The sequence below is a fragment of the Eleutherodactylus coqui genome, chromosome 1 (genome assembly GCF_035609145.1).
Source record: "Eleutherodactylus coqui strain aEleCoq1 chromosome 1, aEleCoq1.hap1, whole genome shotgun sequence".
In the NCBI taxonomy this organism is placed as follows: Eukaryota; Metazoa; Chordata; class Amphibia; order Anura; family Eleutherodactylidae; genus Eleutherodactylus; species Eleutherodactylus coqui.
Window position 1 is genome coordinate 496222527 of NC_089837.1, and position 19136 is coordinate 496241662.

Sequence of the window (19136 nt, forward strand, 5' to 3'; positions counted from 1 at the left end):
GTGGAAGCTCCAAGGTCCAAGATACGCGGTCAATATAAAAGTTTACTATCTTCAGTAAAGTCATGCATCCATTTCTATTGCACAGAGGAGGTACTTCAAAAATTCAATTTCTGATTCAGGCCAATATTTTTTGTTGCAGCCACCTGTGAAGGTTAACAACACTAACTACACAGCGTAATGTAAAATAAAAGTTTTTCAAACTATACTGTATGTATATTTTGTTGTTGAGTAACTTTGCATTAGTGGGAAAAAAACTGATGCGTTCAGCATCCGCCCCCCTGGGAGCAGTGGTCTGTTCCACAGCATAGGGGCATCTGAATAGCTGCATAATTGCTGAACAGACCACGGCACAAAAGAAGGGCAATGAGGAACGAAGGCGGAAGTGGGAATGGGAAGTCATAAGGTGGGGTAATTGGAGGTCCATCGGAGAAGAGCTTGATATGGGGGAGACAGGTTAGGCTATAGGTATCACTAGTGATAGCGTATGGGGGGGGGGGATTGGAAGAAATTGGACGGAAATAAAGAATATTAATTTAAATGGATATATTTGTAATTTTGGGGGGGGACGAAAATTGCCCATTCAAGTCTATTGCTGCGTGTGTAAAATCAGATTACACTCACATGATGGAAGCGCAATCCGATTTTTAATGTGTAGTGGTCCAGAGTTGGGGCCCCAACAGCACTCAGCTAGCTACCTCATGCGGTGTGTCAACGTTTGTCTATGTCTCCATGTATGTCTATGTGTAATACCCATTGTTTTGGTGTGCTGACCTTAACAAGTAATGCGTGTGTTTGTTTTGTCTGTCTCTGCATGATTTTGCAGAATTCACCCCTCTGTCTGGAAATCACCCCAAGCCTGGGTTGGGATTGGTTTGAAAGATTTCCCTAGCCTGGGATTAGTTAATAGAGTGGGGATATAAAAGACAGCTCAGGGGTGGGAGAGGGAGGAGTAGCAGAAAAGACGAGAAAGGGGATGAACTATGTGAGGAGCAGGACAAGATGGAACAGCGCTGGTTTAAAGTAGGGAGTCACGGGAGCCACAGAATCCGACAGCCACTAAGGGAAGCGGAGTCTATTTCAACCCTGCATGAAGGAACAAAAGACAAGCAGACTTCGTGAAAGCTGGAAGAAGGAGAGTTAATTTATTTGTTAGTTAATCAGTCCCTGCTCAACAGAAGTCAGTGTACTCTCCAGCAGGCCCATGCTACTTTCTCCGTTCCTCCACAAATAACTTCCCAAAATAACAACCAGCTAACTTAAGTCTGTCAGTCTTGTCCTCCCTAAAGAGAGAGAAAGTTCAGGAATCAGAACCGTTTTTCAAGTCTGTGAAAAGCACTGTTGAAGTTTCTATTGCATGTCAAAGTTGTTCAGTGAATGCTATCTTTGTCAACCTAGAAGAGTCAGTAAAAACTGTGTGCCTCCAGTATTACAAAGACTATTTGGTTTGGACGCTTTATTCTCTCACTACACTATGCTCAGAGGCACTGGCGTCACATTTAACATTGTGACTCATCTCAGGTGCTGTGTATTTGTCTGTATATGTGTATTGTTACGTGCAACCATCTATGTGTATTGGCCTAGCCAGGTCATTACCAGATCATTGTCTGGTGTTGCTATTGTCTAACCTGTGTCTGTCTGTGTGTCAATCATCCTTACCCACTCATTGTTCAGTCAATCCCCTTGTAGCTAGCCCTGGGATTGGGTGCGGTGACTTCCGTTAAGACTGCCTGCACATGGGCGGGTTGGACCCCGCATTCGGAATTCCCACAGCAGAGTTCGACCCGGTGCCCAGCCGGTGAGGTTTTTGATTGCACATTAAGGCGCATACTAAACGCTTAAAGTCTTTATGTCTGAATTCCAAGATGTACACCTCTACTGACCCAAAAGCACAAGAAAACTTGCCTCCAATATTCTCAAAACCTTATAAATAAGTCACAGAAGTTTTGGGATTCTGTTCTGTGAAGAGATGAAAAAAAATCTGGAACCTTTCAGGCCTACGGATCAGCGGTGTGTCTGGCGGAGAAAGGATGAATCATCCACTGAAAATAACCCCTTGCCTACAGTGAAGCATGGCGGTGGCACGGTGATCCTCTGGGGCTTTGCTTCCTCTGGTGCTAAAAACCTGCAGTGTGTGGAGGGCAAGATGGATTTAACCAAGTATCAGGAAATCCTAGGAAAAAAAGGTTATTCTGTGAAGAAGCTTAGACGTCATTGGCCTTCCAAAAGGACAATCATCCCAAGCATACCATGCAGAGCCTTCCATGCAGATTTGAGCCGAGCTTAAGAAAAATGTTTTGTTTAGGTTCCTCATCTATTAGCCAGAGCAGGGGGGGGGGGGGCAGAGAGGACCCAGCACATCCATATATTACATAGACAGCCCATAAAGCTCAGCGGAATCATATAATACTTCATTTCTCCTGTGAGGTCCCTGCAGAGGAATTAAACACTTGTTGCATGGTTCGTCCGCAACGGATCACTTGGGGTCCAACTAGGGGAATACTTTGTGATCAGCTTATTATCAATGGACCCTACTAACAAGAAGGGACTACTCAAAGTCTCCGGGTTACACTCAAGTTACGCTATCATTTTCTCTTTCTTCCAAACTTCACACATTTTTATTCTTACATGTTTGATTATATACATGGTATATATTAAGAATATCATCAGCACATGGGGTTTTACATTTTGGTGGTTTTAATTACAGTACATGCAATTGTAAATTTGGGGGGAAAACACGTATAATGACTCTGAACATGTACACAGCAGTATATAGACATCTCTCTACAGGATTACATTTAGCAGCTTATAATATAAACATTTGTCCAGTTTACTTCCTGTTCCTATCTGTATATCGAACACATGATACATCAACGGGGCTATTGACATGGTCTAAAACAACATGACCCCAAGGCGTCTCCCACAAATAAAATTGTGGCATTACCATGACTTGGGCCACAACAATCTTTCCCAATTGGGAATTGAAGATACATGCAGACTTGTGTCCAATGCTAAAAATTCAACCATATTGGATGGTTGCAAGGTCGTCTCTATACAGAATGATTAAAGGTGTGTCATAAGTCATGTCATTTGTGTAGGTTTGCCACAACGTGGAAATTAGGGCTCTACGTTGACTTTCATTTTGCAATGGTTGCTGAAATCTTGGTTTTCTGGAATCATCATGCAACTTTAACATTTTTCAATCAGGCTAAAAGTCATAGTTGTGATTCTTGGGATCACCACAAGTGGCCCAAGACCTTTTGCCCTCATAGAGAAACATATTTGTGCAACAGTTGTGGTAACCAGAAATATTACACAGTTTGTCATATGTCTAAAAACTGAAGTTGATGTTAAAGTGACCCTCTGGTTTCAAGACAAAATTCTGTCCTTGGACCGAAGGGGCAGGAGGATATACTACTTGCAGTTGTTCTTCTCTACCTCTGATCTTCTGGTTCCAGGCCCCAATTATAGTCATCCAAGACGGCTGCTACAACATTCTAACTAACCAATCTACACTGTGTACTGCTCTCTGGCTGGCCAGCGCGGATTAATAAGCAATGCTGGCCAATGAAAGAGTAGATATAGTGCATTGACAGTCTAACACTACTACATTGTGGGGGATAGGTAGTCTTACGATTGCGTTAGCCATCTCGGGCAGTTCAACAAGACCCAGAATCGATGGATCAGAGCATCGGCAGAAAGAAACAATTGCAGGTAATATACCTCATCCATTGCTGGAACAGAATTTTGTTCCAAAACCGGAGGGTGCTTTAAGACCTAGTCTGGTTCTTAGAAGGTACATTCTTAGTTGGTTCCATGATTGGTGGGTCTACAACATGAAGTAGAGAAGGATGGGCCCATTGTGTCTGCCGTCACAGATCTTAGTATAATTCCAAAAAGAGATTTTCAAGGCAAGCTTAATCAAAAGTGATAACAAATAATTTCAACTACTGTACGTAAAATTATGAATGGAACGATACATCATACATACTGGAAGGTTTATATGTGAAATTAGTAGTTGGAAGGCAAAATCATGGTCGTTGTGCCCCCTCATTAATCTCACGACTCCCACAGTTTTAATGCTAGAACACCTGAGGTTAATCCTAGCCATGTCTCACCTCACTACTCTGTGTGAACCTCCATTCTCAACTCTCTAATTATGCGAATGACCTGAATATAAAAGGTCAGGATCAATCAGCTGAGCATTTCAGAATGTTTCAGAATACCGTATTACTGAAGGGATTTTCCAAATTGGAGAAAAAATGTACGGAGAAAAGGAAGCTATTTAAAAAAACAAAAGCAAGCTAACTCAGCCTCTAATCCCCTGCTGGTCCAATGCCCCTGCTCCCATCCTCACCACCTGTTTTTTTTTACTTTGAGTACTACAAAGACTGGCGGTGAGGACAGGATTGGCAGTGCTGGACTAGCGGGATTAGAGGGGTTTGTTTGGTTTGCTTTTTTAACCACTTCCTGTCCTCAATAAAGTTTTTCTCTATTTTGAAAAACTTTCTTAATGCTCAAGGATGAGCCTAGATATCTTAGGGATGCAATATTCAATTGCTATTCCATGTGGAACAGACCAGTTAATTCTAGAAGTTGTAAAGAAAAGAAATCTGCTGTGCTGGCAGACTCCTTTAAAAGGGTTTACAAGATTAGAAAAACATGGCTGGTTTCTTCCAAAAACAGCAAAAAAACAAAAACCTGACTATGAGTTGGGCATGATATTGCTGCCCAACTCCATTCTCAACAATGGAGTTGAAACACGATACCAGAGACAACCTGGGTTCTGGGAGGAAGTAGCCATTTCTTTGTAATACTACTCAACCCATCCAACTATATCTATCTGCTATCAGACAAACCAGCGAGGGACACTATGGTTACTGAAGAGTCGTATGAACTCCCTTCACCATTTTACTAAGGTTCTGTGGTTACAGCCACGTCTTCCCTCTCGACTTGTTCCTTAGAACATCTTTTAGGACTTTTGAGTTCAAGGAGTTGTCCGAGACCCAAAACCCGTCTTTATTCCTCTACTTATGTTACATAAAATGGGTATTCCAGGACTTTACAAACATCTAACCTTTTACCACAACCGGCCTCAGTGAAATTCCCATAATGCCTTTTGTTTACCTAGAGGGCTCCTTCACACGGGTGTATTTGCACGCGTAAGATTTCCGTGCGTAATACACAGAGAATAGATCCCATTGATTTCAATGAGTCTGTTCACATTCCCGTATGTTACGTGTACATTTCAGTCGTGCAAAAAAAACCACAGCATGCTCTACTTTTCTAGGCAGCAAAGGCCATCATAGAGGTAAATGGCGGGGTTCAAATGTGCGCACAATACGCAAGGAGATGTGTTATATGCTGCGTAATTCTGCTGGAAAAAGAAAACATCTGGAACGAATTAGGCATTTTAAGCAGTGAGTTTTGTTTGCCGCACGCAGTAATACATATATTGTGATAGACATGATGATTAGTCAGTGTAAAATGTCTATCGATTTGTACTAAACTAGACGTATTATGTGTGTTTTGTGACTTCAGCCTAATGTGAAACTCTGCTGCATAAGGAAAGAGTTAAATCACAGTGTTATATGTTATTGCTTGAGTTCATCTTGAGTGTTTTCCCAGTCTTCCCCATCCCCCACACAGAATCTTCTTAAACAAAGAGATATCTACTTTCAGTTTCAGATTTGAGCACATGTTTGTAAGACAAAGACTTGCTTATACATTGGAGTTGAGAGAAGGTGGGCAGGAAGGAGGGGGGATTCTGTATGATCCGACAAATGAGAATTCTATATATTACTGATGTAATCTGTTGCACGCCCATTAAAGGGCAGGTGTTATACTTTACAATAAAAGGGGCCGTCTGGGTGTTTCTGCCCAAAGAGTCATTTTGGATATGAGACTGATAGCTTGTGTCTGATCTGGTCGATGATGTGTGCACACTATACAATTTGGAAGCTACAAAATACCCCGAAACCTGCTGGAGAAAACCATAATCCAGATCAATATATTATTTATTTAGATTTACACTAAGCATATATATATTTATTTATATATATATTCTTTCATGTGCCCCTCTTGTCACCAGGACAGGTCAGAAAAAGATTTTCGTTAGGGTACGCCACTCGGTATCCCCGTAATAAATATATATGTGTTTGTGTGTGTATGTATATATATTTATTACAGAGATACCGAGTGGCATACCCTAATGAAAATCTCTTTCTGACCTGTCCTGGTGACAAGAGGGGCACATGAAAGAATTTTTTAGCATTTTGTATGAGGGCAGGGAGTGTGAAGCACAAAGGAGCAGCAGGCATTTGGTTATATTGATGAAAAGGAGGAAACACTAGGACTGTTCCCTTGTCTGACAGTAGGTTACATCTGCAGCTATAGCCGGTGACAATGATGCAGGCTCTCTCCTCCTAATCAGCTCCATCAAACAACCAGAGCAACTAAATGATCACTGTTGGTTTAGGGCATGGGATTTAGGAATCAGAGGATGCAGAGTGAACAGGCAGAGATGCAGCCTAGGGGATTCTGGGAAATGTAGTAGAGAAGCACAGGAAGACTGTGAACAGGAAGTACTGAAGTAAACAACAACAAAGCATGGTGGATGCTGCAGAATGAAGAAGAAGGCAGAAAGTAATGGATGGATTTATTATAGCACTGTCAGATGATTTTTGATTATTTTGGAATGTTACTTTGGTCTTGGCATACCCCTTTAAGCAACTTTGCAACTGATTTACCATTAAAAATTTGCGTCATTTCACCAATCTAGACTATGATCAAATGCCCCCACTGTGAAGTTTACTGAGATCCCACTAATGTAATGTACATGCGCATGACGCCCCGGCGCTAGGCTATGACACAGATTCCCGCGATACTTCTGCAGTTGTTCCGACGATTTTCCGCACAGAATAGAACATGCTGCGATTCTCCCCTGCGAGCGGAAAATCGTAGTTGATTTCTGCTCGTGGTCAGGGGAGAATCTTTTAACCTAGCATGTCTATGGATGGACATTGCAGCCGAATTCACGGCGGGCGTCTGGCTGCAAATTCCGCTACAAAAAAAATCCATCTGCGGGCATTGGGCCTAAGCCATGCAAAAAAAAAATCGCACCTAAAAAGATAGGACATCAGCAACTGGAATTCCCTGCTATGTGAAAAAATAAGTCTTGACCTATCTTTTGACTGGAAAACGCAGCTAGCTGACAAAGAGTGCTATAGAAGTGTATAAGAGGGGGAGTGAGATGAGCAGAGTTAGCTAAACATTCCCATTATTTAGCTAAAACTGCTAAACAATAGCAGTGGGAGGGAGAGTGAGATTAGCAGTGGTGATTGCTGATAAAGAATGTCAGATGGGTTTATATAGTGAGTTGAAGGTTTTGTGCTGCCCGGACGAAATAAAAATCTTTCTCTGTCTCTCTCTTTCTCTCTCAACAGCACATTTTCTCGGCATTTTTGCGCAGCTAACTTATGTGCAATTCTGACGCCCTTGTGAACGAGCCCTTAGTTCCTATTTACCTCAACGCCATTAGGTCAGTGCTATGCTCAGTCATTGTAGCTTATGTGCATAGCCTACTGGAGTCTCAGTAGTCTGGAATTTCTTGCTGTCTCACTAAGCTCTAAACCTGCTCCATGCCTTCAGCTGCAGCTCAGCATTTTCAGTATGAGCTCACCACAAGCTCACCAGAAAATCAGTGCATAGAAAGCTTCAGAGATTCATATTACAGCACGGGTATAATGCTTGTAAATTAGAAGCTACAAACCAAGCAACTAAACTAACTGAGACTAAAGGGAATGTGTATTCAGAAAATGACCTGTTGTAGAAATCAAGTTTTTGTAATAAATTTTGTTTTTCAAATTATATTTTTATTTTTTCTATTTTTGATTTCATATATTTTTAAAATATCCTGAAATCCTGCAGTTTTCACACTGACCATTAGGTCCAATAGTAATCTGATACTTCCTGTGCTGTGGAGGAAACTTCTCGGTGGTGATTTCATTATCATCACAGGCAAAATTAGGCTGCCTACACACGAATGTATTTGCATTGCGGAATCCGTGGTCAGCGTCCGCACCGCGGATCCACAGCAAATACCATTCATCACATGCTATGGAAAAGCGCTTCTTCCTGCACACTCGCTGAATCGAATTGCGAATTTAGCAAGCGAAGGAAAAATGGCAGCATGTTCTATTTTCATGTGGTTTCCGCACGGAGGGCTTCCATTGAAGTCAATGGAAGCTGTCCGACCCGTGGCCCTTCTGCAATTGACTTTGAGGAAAGGATCACAGATTCCATGTCATCGCCTAGCAACAGCACGGGGAAAAGAAATTTTGAAAAAAAAATGAGCCATGCGGACCATCCGCAGTACAGATGAAGAACAGAAAAGACAGGTATGCCCGGATGCCAGACGGGTGCAGGGTCGGATTATGCTGTGGGCTTCCACATGCAGAATCCGACCCGTTCGCGTGCAGGCAGGCTTACACTGAAAGGTAACACTAAGGGCTCCCACACACTTGCGATTGCGTTTTTTGTTAACGCAATTGTCAATGGGACTTTCTATTGTAAAAAAACGCAACGCACGCAACTGCGTTTTTGGTGCATTGCATTGTGTTTTTAACATTAGAAAGTCCCATTGACAATCGCGTTAACAAAAAACGCAATCGCTAGTGTGTGGGAGCCCTTATACATAGAAAACACAGAAGCCACCATTCACAATAGATCATGAGTACAGCACAACTCTTCCGTCTCTTCATACAATGACCACAGGACATGCCCCCAGCACTCTCCCACAAAAGTCAATGAGTCCCCTTCAGCCTATTGTGCCTATGGTCCATGAGGCTGCTACACAATACAGGAAATCTCAGACTAATATTGGGTTTAGAGGCCGGAGTAAAAACTGCAAGATTTCAGGATTAAAAAAAAATATATATAGTGATATGGAAAATAAAACTAATTTAAAGTGCAGCATAAACCCAGGTATGCACAGTTTTCAGAATAAACATACTTTGAAGTTGGATTCTGAATGGCATTCCAAGTCACCTCTTTGGCCTCTCCCAGCCTGCATCACATACACTGACGGTTGTGTATAAAGAAAGAGCTGCCATTCTAGATGATGCAGGAGAGGCCAGCATGCTGCCGCTCATGAGTGCCTTTCAGAATCAAACATCACAGTATGGTTACCCTGAAGCGCAGCAGTGTTGCTGGATAAGACACACCCAAGTGCTTTGTACATACCTGTCCCGGGTTCATGCTACTCAGGGTTAGGGCAGCATGAACCTGGTGACAGGTTCCCTTTAACAAGGTTGTCAACGTATTCAACAAAATGGTCCCCATCTGTGCAGCCTGTGAGAAACCCATCCTAGGAAAGATGAATACATCTCCACATTGGAGGGGGCAGGGCCACAGATGGGGGGTAAAAAACTAACGCCACACTGTTCGTTCCAATCAGCTTTACCGTTCAGTCTAATAGGTATGAACAGTGTTCCGTTAAGATCTGTTCCCACCTTCTCCGTTTTAGAGATACCATCTTAGGATTGTTTTTCATAGGCTGCATGGATGGTGGCCATTTTGTGGAATTCCTGAACAACCCCTTTTAACCCCTTAAGGACCAAGTGCTGTAAATTTACAGCACTTGGTCCTGGGATTTAATCCCACCTGATCACAGAAGTACGGCGCCAGATTAAAGCCTATACTCCTGCAATCAAGCAGGAGCAGGTCAGGGTCTCACCGATTAGTCATAGCTGAGAACCAGGAGGAGAAGCAGTTAGTCACCCAGAAGAGAAGGCAGGAGCAGTTTGTAACCCCTTCTACATTCTCCTTTGCCTAGTGCACAGCACTCAATGAGTGCTATGTACTAAAGTGTGGAAGTGGAAGTGTTTCTTTCATTACGCAAGTCGGCGATCACGTGACTGCTGGGATGCCCTATCACAGTAGAGCTGTAGGGTCGTAGCAGACCCTGTTCAGCTCTGCCAGTGACTATTGGGGAATGTTTTCACCTGTAACTGGGGCTCCTATGGATGCCCCAGCTACAATGGAAAAGTATATAATAAAAATTAAAAAAAAACATGTGAATGTCTCCGAGAGGTCTTCTATGACATCATGGGAGACTTGGATGGTAAAAAAAAATAGTTACATAAATAACTGAGAAAAATATACTTAAAAAGAAAAATGACCAAAAGCTGACACCAACCAAAACAGTCGTCGTATGCCCCTGTAGTCCAAAATCATACATATCATATATCAAAACATCTGAAACAATATACTAATTTAAAAAGGAAAAAACTATAAATGTTAAAAAAAAATCTTTTTTTTAGTTTTTTACCCCCAATAAAACTAAAAAAAAAGGCAGTGAAAAAGATATTAAAAAATAGCCCCATATGTCGCTGAAAAAAAATGCAGGAAAAAGAAAAAGGGCAGTTAAACCACCCCATAGTTAAAATGCCTAAAAGTGTCTGGTCCTTTAGGTACAAAACAGCCTGGTCCTTAAGGGGATAACAACAGGTTATTTTCTGATAAGACATTCCCTTTAAGAAGATTATTGGGCAATTGTTATACATGCACGGAGCCGTGTAGGCCTTGGAGATCTTCTAGTTGCCGTAACAAGCATGTCAGAGCCTTCCATCTTCCAATTTTGGGTAGAATATATCCCCTACAGTATATGATGCAGTCGTGTCTAGCATAATGATTTTAGGCAAAGCAATATTTATCATTAGCCTTTTACAGCCTATATAGCAGATTACCGCTCTGCACGTATTTACATTGTACTATTATTATTGCATACAATTATTTTTTGGAAAAATATATCTTCAATTGTCCTCTCAAGTTCTCTTTGCCTCATGTTGTCTTCAGGCCCACCTCCTCCTCTAGTTCATGTTGACTGAGGCGAGACGGATCCTTCCGAAATACATTGCACACGTCCCAATGAACGGGCAAAATCTTCTTCATGAATAGAACTTGCGCCAGATATGATGTGACGATGATGGTGATCAGACTCACCAACATGGTAAATGTCTTAAAGGGAAATAGCTGCACGTAGGTGTCATCAATGAGGATGCATCCTGGGTAGTGGAGAGCCGGAGGAATTTTAAGGGAATTTTCTCCTCCGAGGAGTCGTAAAATAAATCCCAAGAAGAATCCAGTTGCCGAGCCGTAGACATTGGTACTGGGGATGAAGAGGGCGCAGCAAAGTTGTGGGAACAGCAGAGCATAGACAAGCTCCCCGCTCAGGAACCAAAGGTCATACACAGAGTTGGAAAGGAATGCCAGTCCCATGCCCACAGAGCCCAGCACGATCATCGAGAGGCGCATCACCCATAAGACTTCTCTTTCAGACGCCTGCAAAGTAAAGACATACAACCTTATATTTCATTGAGATATGATTCAGAAGTACTTTGTGTGGTGATGACCATGGGTATATGTAGAGGGGGCCAGCCATGGTTAATCCTTTCCTTTTTACTATTAGGTGGTGAGAACCTCTGTAGGACTCTGCAAGCAAGAGGGTGGAGAACTTGCCAAACCACTTAGGCTATGTGGATACAAGATACTTGCGTCAGAAAAAGCTGATACAGATTTTAAAGGTGTTGTACCAAAATAGACATCACTTGTATATAGAATGAGTGAAAAAAGTCTGATTGGTGGGGAACTCACTAATCCAAAGAACCAGGGTCCCATAACCCCCTCTCCTCCTTACTGCATGCCTGCTGCACCCCCTGCAGTGGGGAGTAGATTGAATGGAGCGGCAGTTGTGTATGTGTGGCGCTACTCCATTCATTTTCACTTCCTGAGATAGTGGTGTGCTTGTACTTGGCTATTTCCGTCAACCCCATAGAAATGAATACAGTGGCACTGTGCATGCGCAGTCACCAATCCATTCAATCTCCATGTCACTGCAAGGGTGTGCAGTGAGCCTGCAGTGACTAGAAGAAAAGACACGGGACCTCTGGTCTCTGGATTGATGGGGGTCTCAGTGGTGAGACCCCCCATGATCTGAATTTTATCACATACTCTATGGATAGGTGATCAAAGTCTATTTGGGTGAAAATGCTTTAAAGGAAAATCCCTGCAGAAATCCACGGATTTGAGTGCAGATTTCTGCCGCGGATTTGCATTAGTGCAGCCATGGATTACATGTGGATTAGCCTTAATTCAATGTAAATTTTAGACGCAATCCGCATCAAGAAGGGACGTGTCACTTTTTTTTCCCCACGACGTGGATTTAATATGAATGGGACACTTTTTGATAAGGATTTCACAGTGGATTTGATATATGGTGAAATCCTACCCTGTGAACACAGTCTACGGTTCTGTTCACACAGCCGAGTGGATTCTGCCGTTTGGTGAAAATAAGTGTTCCATTGGTTTGAATGAGAATCCGTGATGTAGTCTATACACCGTAGGTTTCCATGTGCGGATTTCACTTCTTGATCTGGATTGTGCTCTGAGTTTTTCACTCGCGGATCAGCCTCATTACATGCTGCAAATCCACAGCAATTGTAATATTAATCCACAAGGGAAACCTGTGCAGTTAGTATAAAATCAAGTGTCAACATAACTAAGTGGCCGTTCTCGAGTGAGGAGTCTAGTATGAACGTGGCAAAGACTGGTGCATGCGCAATATGTTAGTGTAGCTGTTGCATACAGTAACAAAACTCAGTGTCCATGCTTTGCCTCTGGAATACAAGGCAAGATACTCCTAATGCTAGACCCATCAGTCAAGTTGAAAGGGAAGGTTTTGGGTCTACTGGCAAAAAGCTGGCCAATTCACCGGCAAGGCCGCAGGCAGTAGACATTTTCCGGCTAAATTGCATACGACACAAGACTAAATTAACGTTCTTTTTTTGGCTTTTTTGGCCTTTCTTCTATAGTAAATATGCCACCGGCTATGATCTGATAGTAGCCTGGCACAGAATAAATAGACTGAGCCACATTATAGGGGATCATCAGTTTAGCAATATTGCAATCACAAATAACAACATCTTCTATCTGACAATTCGGTTGCAACTCACTGTTTTCCTTAGCATCTTCTTGTAGATATTGTAGGCAAACATAGAGCTGGCTGACAGAAGTGAAGAGTCCGCGGAGGACATAACAGCCGCGGCGATGGCTCCCAGCCCAGCTACTGACACATAGGTTGGGCAAAGGTACTGGAGAACCAGCGGAAGAATCATATTTGCCTCATCTCTCTCGTATGGTGTTGGCAAGCCATAGCTAGTCTGGTTCCAATCTGAAAGAAATACAACAAATGGCAGATGGATGTATCATAATATGGGATGCTGCAATTTAAGACATTTATTCTTCAAATTTAAAGAGGTATTTTCATTTTAACATGTTATGGCATATCATTAGAGTATGTGATAACATTCTGATTGGTGACCTGACGGATCGGTCAGCTAGAAGACACTTATGGAGTTCGCAATTGCTTGAGACCAAGTAGGTAAGACTTTTTGGGATGAGGTCTAGAGGCTCCTCCAATACAAAGCACAATTTTGAAGCCAGGGATCTTACAGCATTGCATATGGTTAAATGTATGGGAAAAATCAGCGGCTTCACTGTACAAGAATGACGGTTTACAGATCATCAGCGTATAGCGCTTGTAGTGGAAAAATGCCGATTTCTACATCATGGCAGCAGTATTTATACTGGTCTCTTTAGACTTATGGTTAGGTTCGATTTCTGAGCTTAAATTGTCATAACACGTCCTTTAAAATCATATTGGATTATTACGCAGGGTTCAGACCACGTTTCAGTTTACATTCAGCCTTTCCATCTGAATTGAAATCTGAAATGAAAACATTATTCAAATCTTTTATGGAAGCATTGACTTTGATTAGACAAACGGAGACCAAAGGTGCACATTTTGGTCTCCATTTGACCTGGTTTCTATACATTTCTGACTATGCTATGGTTTTCTCCAAAAAAGATGGAAACAAATGGAAAGCAGGTCAAATGGAGACCAAAGTTTGCAGCCAGTTTTGCTTAATTGAAGTCAATGGTTCCATTCAGGGTTCGGTTTGAATAGGGTTTTTCAGCTATTCAAACAGAACCCCTGGATGGAAAGTCTATATATTGACTGAAATGTGGTCTAAACCCAGGCTACCCAGTCAATTTTACTATTGACTGCACTACTAGTGTACTTACCAGTGGAAGCCGCAACAGCCCCAATGAGAATAGATGGAATACCCATGATGGCACAGAGCACTCCTGACAGATAGGAAGTCACCATCGCTTGCTTGGAAGACGATGCAGCGAGGACTCTCTGAAAGTAAGTCTGCCATGCAATGCCTCCCAGACTCTGGAAGAAATAGCGCTAATAATCTAGGGACATTGGTATAAAAGTAAGTCCATTAAATTGGACCCATCATCAGTCAAAGAGTGAAGACTATCACTTGGTCTAGTTTCTCTCAAGTCAGTATCATCATCAGTAACTATCAAGATGAATATCATTAAAAGAATCATCCAACGAAGTCAACCTTCACTTGCCTTCAAGATGTCCAGCTGCTGGAACCCCTGGCAATTGGCTTTTTTCGGCATGAGGGAGTTGGTGGAGCTACTCTATGGTAGTATTGTATAATAACTTCAATGGGGGACCATATAATACTTGAACAGCCAAGTCACTGAGTGAAAACTGCGCTATGCAAGAACTCTTGGCTCTAGATATCATAAGACGAGCCTCACGTCAGAGGTCTATGTTTGTAATATCTCTTTGTCCTAATAAGTCATTAGAACCTGGTGCCCATCTAATCTCTACTAGCTTTCTACAATATTGACCCTACGTTACATATGATATGTGCAGATTAGTTTGCACTGGGTATAGGGACTAGAGATCTATACAACTACCCTAAACTCAATACTAAGGGGGAAACTTTTTAAGACTGCTGTTTCAAACACTGGTCCTACTATGACTCCAGCTGGTGCATGGAGTGCCTAACGAATGAAGGGGTGCATGACTGTACATTAGGGACAACTTGGGCCATCCATGCGGCAATACAGAAAGTTACTTTGGCCATGAGCTAGAGTAGATTTCTGGTATAATTGACACCAGTTTCTGGTATAAATTATACTTAAATCTGTCAGACTGGGGTATTCATGCCCCCTCCCAACAAGCTACTCCTTAAAAAAATATAGTATAAATGCAAAAAGTCACAATTTTTGACACAAGTGAGACACGTGCCAAAAGTTGCATTTTTTTGTACTAGTCTGTACGTAATTACTTTCCCCCTAACTGTATAAATACATAGAAATCTGTAGAATACAAAATATATATAGTAACAAGAATGGTAAATAAAAGTATCATAACGAGGTGCTGGATTCTACTCAATGACAAAGGAACTTACCAGGAAAGCCAAATCATCCAACCATCTTGCAATGTACTTTGGTTGTATATTACCAATCCAGGGCCCTTGGTACAGTTCATGCACTGCTGTGTAAGCAATGTTTTCAGATGCAGAATTTAGAAGAGCAAATGGTACACAAATCCACTACGTTTAAAATAAGACAAATGATTAGTATTCATTTAATAGGTCATAAAAGTTAAAAACAATAAGGAACAGAGCTCTGTCTATCATTTCTCTTATGTTACTCAAAGACCATTTTATCCCAAAATGTAAAAATAACCTTTAAAAAGTTTTAGCATAGTGGCCTGATCGCAAAAAAAAGTGACAACAGGAAGTGCAGCCATATTAGTTATCACCAAGATGGGGTGATGGTAGGCAGAATATGGAGCGATTAAGTGGAGTTGGTGCAATTTATGGATTAAAAACCAATACTCTGCCTTTAAAATGTGTTTGTACAACCACCTGTAGACTGTCTGCGCTGCTGATAATATCAATGATGCCAGGACATGTTGAGTGCTTTGCTTATTGCATCGGTGAGTGAAGAGGCGTCTATATGTGGGGCGCAGAGGCCGCGGTCGCACCCAGGGCTTGGTGTCTGAAGGGCCTCAGTTCCTTTTACCACACAAGTACAGACCAGTATTGTTAACCCTGTCCAATCTAATTTTGGATTCAGGGTTTCCTAAAAGGCTTTCTCTTTTTGCTGTTATACAACGGCGCCATCTGCTGGCCAAAGCCAGTGTGTGCGCGCCAGAGAGGCTCCGACAGTGGAGTGGCTGGCAATAGACGGTAAGAATACCCTGTCGGATGTCTTCTGACATTGGAGCTGTACAAGCTTCAATCAGAATGTAGGAAGACGTCAGACAGTGGATTGGAAAGGGTTAATGGTAGGTGGGGGTTAAGTTACACATTTTGCTTTCGGGCCCAGTAGCTCATGCCTACCGGTAGACAGAATGGCATAGAATCAGGCACTCAAACATCAGATTGCAGAGAAGAATGGTTGTGCGAATATGAGACACAATGCACTAGGCGCTCTTACTCCAAACTGTTATTTCTGTGTTTCTTCTGTGCTGTGTCTCATATTCGCAAGTCCATTCTTCTATGCAATCTACCGTTTGACAAAGGTTCTGGAAGGACCAAAACGTCACAATTATCATCTATAACTCCATGATTTATAATAAGTATTTTATTTCATCATTTGAGTTCTGAATTATTTTCAGTTTTGGATATAAGGAGTGGGATCCTTAACCCCTTAATGACATGGCCTATTTTGGGCTTAAGGACGCAACGATTTTTGGTGGATTTTCATCTCCATTTTTCAAAAGCCATAACTTTTTTACTGTTCTGTTGACAGCGTTAATAATGCAGCATAAATGATAAAATACATTTTTTGTGCGAGTCGGTACGGTTACGACGATACCAAAATTCTTATATTTTTTTTTAAGGTTTTTCCACTTTTCTGCAATAAAAACCCTTTTTTTGGAAATCTTTTTGTTTTTTACATCACTGCATTCAAAGTCCTGTAACTTGTTTACTTTTGTGTGTACAGAGTCCTGTGGGGGCTTTTTTTTGTGAAGCGAGCTGTAGTTTTTATTGATACCATTTTAGGGAATATAAGGCTTTTTTGATCACTTTTATTGCATTTTTGGGAGGCAAAATGCTAAAAATTAGCATTTTGCCTCTGTCTTTTAGTGGGTTTTTTACACTTTTTGCCTTGCAGAATAAAAAGCGTGTTCAACGTATTGTACACGTCGTTACAGGTGCGTTGATACCAAATATGTGCCATTTTAATTTTTTTTACCTTTTTTTATGCTAATATGAGAAAAAGCATAGAAAAAGGTTTTTTTTACTTTTTTTTGTACATTTTTCTTATCTTTTTTTTACACCATCTATGTCCCTCTGTGGGACTTAAAGCACAGCACTGATGATCGCTGTGATAAGGCATGGCAGGACAGAGGTCCTGCCATGCCTTATCACTTATACAGGGATCATAGGCTCTGGCAACACAGGATGCCAGTACCATTTTGCGGGAAGTACCCCGCTCCCATGACATACCCTTACATCATGGGGAGGGAAGGGGTTAAAGGGAACCTTTAACTTCCCTGCAGCACTCTTTTCAGAGTCCCGTATGCACGCTCTCCAACATAAGTCTACGGGGGAGCATACACGGCACTGTGAAGAGAATTGAATGTGCAGTGCCATGCATGATCTTCAATGGCAGGAATCAAGGAACGGGTAAGTATAAAAAATACATCACCCAGCTCCCTGTCACATCCCATAACAGCACCACAACTTAGTTTATGGTGTTATAGGGAGGTGACAGGTTCCATTTGAGGCAGTGACATTTTTTTTTGTTTGATAGACGGAGTCAGGGTCTAATAGGCTGTCTGTCACTTCTACCCTGACAGGCTGTTATGTTTGCTCAGGCCTGTTGGTGGCAAAAACCTAGTGAGCAAGACACTGACAGCCTGAGTGACAAGTACATCGGAAGGCTTGAACTAGACATAGTAGACAACCACTGATGATGGTTAGTGGCTTAAGTAATACTACTCCCTGAACTGTCCCAACTGGACTCATAACTAAATGGAGCACTCACCCTGAAATGGGTAACCCCACTGCTGAAAAGAAGCAAAGTCCAAGTCAGAGAGAGACAAGGATACCTGACCACAGAACACTAAACATTGAGAACTAAACATCGGACGTAGAACACAGGAAACTGAGCACAGAACACAGAGTATTACCAGCCAGCTTAACCCCTAAAGACCAGAATGTTTCATGTTTAAAGGACCAGACACTTTTTGGCTATTGTACCCATATGGTGCTTTTATGGCCCTATTTTTTTTTTCCTGTCTAGCCAAAATTATTTTTCCTGTGTTTTTTTTTTCATCACAGAAAGTGCTATTTTTTTATAACTGTTCACTGGATTTTTTTTAACAAATAGTAAACAAAAAAAATTATAGTTCTTTGGTCTTAAAATTATCATATTTACATTTAAATAAAGCACAGCAATGAGTTTGCAATTTTGTTTTGGACATTTCTATAATCTTGGATTACAGGTCAGATATGGCAATGGTTTACATTGGCGTTCGCAGTGTGTTGTTTTCTTTTTATATATTTTTATTTTATTCTTATAATTTTTTAGTAGTTTTTTTTTTAACATCTACATCCCGCATGACGTCACGGAAGACCTCTGGGGAACATTCACACTGCATTTTTTACAATTTTACACTGTAATTTGGGAATATATAGGAGCCCCAGTTACAGGGAAGAACATCTCCCTAGTGTGACTGTAGTCACTGTCAGAGCTGATCAGAGGTCTGCTAAGACCTTGCAGCACTGACATGCCTGGGTTCACCAGTGATCACGTGATCGGCGGGTCCCTTGCAGAAAATGGCACTGTCGCTTCCTGCATGCTTTACATAGCGCTTATGGAGCGCAATGTAGCTTGTAAAAGGAGAAGGCAGATGTGGTTAAAAACTGCTTCTATCTTCTCCTTCAGATCCTCGTCTGTGTCTGACAGCTGAGAACCCGACCTGCTACTGCTAGATTGCCAGAGCTTTAATTCCTCGCTGTATATTTACTATCGGTCGAGATTAAAGCCCAGGACCAAGCGCCGTATATGTAACACTGTCAAAAGAAAAAAAAAACAATGTCAAAATTTCAGTCTTTTTGATAATCAATGAAAAGTAATGAAAAAGTTGAATGTACCCCAAGATGGTTCATCCTGCAAAAAAAAAAGCCCTCAAGCAGCTCCATAAAAGGAAAAGGAAAATAAAAATGTTATGAGTCTTTGAAAGTATC

General features: G+C 41.6%; 1 protein-coding gene across 1 annotated transcript in view; it reads right to left on the reverse strand.

Annotated features, from left to right (window-relative positions):
* Nucleotides 1-10707: 10707 nt before the first annotated feature.
* Nucleotides 10708-19136, reverse strand: part of LOC136588008 (high affinity choline transporter 1-like) — a 41417-nt gene continuing 32988 nt past the window's right edge. Inside the window, exons 5-8 of the mRNA XM_066586890.1 lie at nucleotides 15339-15482; nucleotides 14143-14296; nucleotides 13011-13228; nucleotides 10708-11340 (exon numbers count right to left, since the gene is read on the reverse strand). Coding sequence (XP_066442987.1) covers nucleotides 10840-11340; nucleotides 13011-13228; nucleotides 14143-14296; nucleotides 15339-15482 — 1017 coding nt within the window. The 3' untranslated portion in view covers nucleotides 10708-10839. The remainder of the gene's footprint in view (nucleotides 11341-13010; nucleotides 13229-14142; nucleotides 14297-15338; nucleotides 15483-19136) is intronic.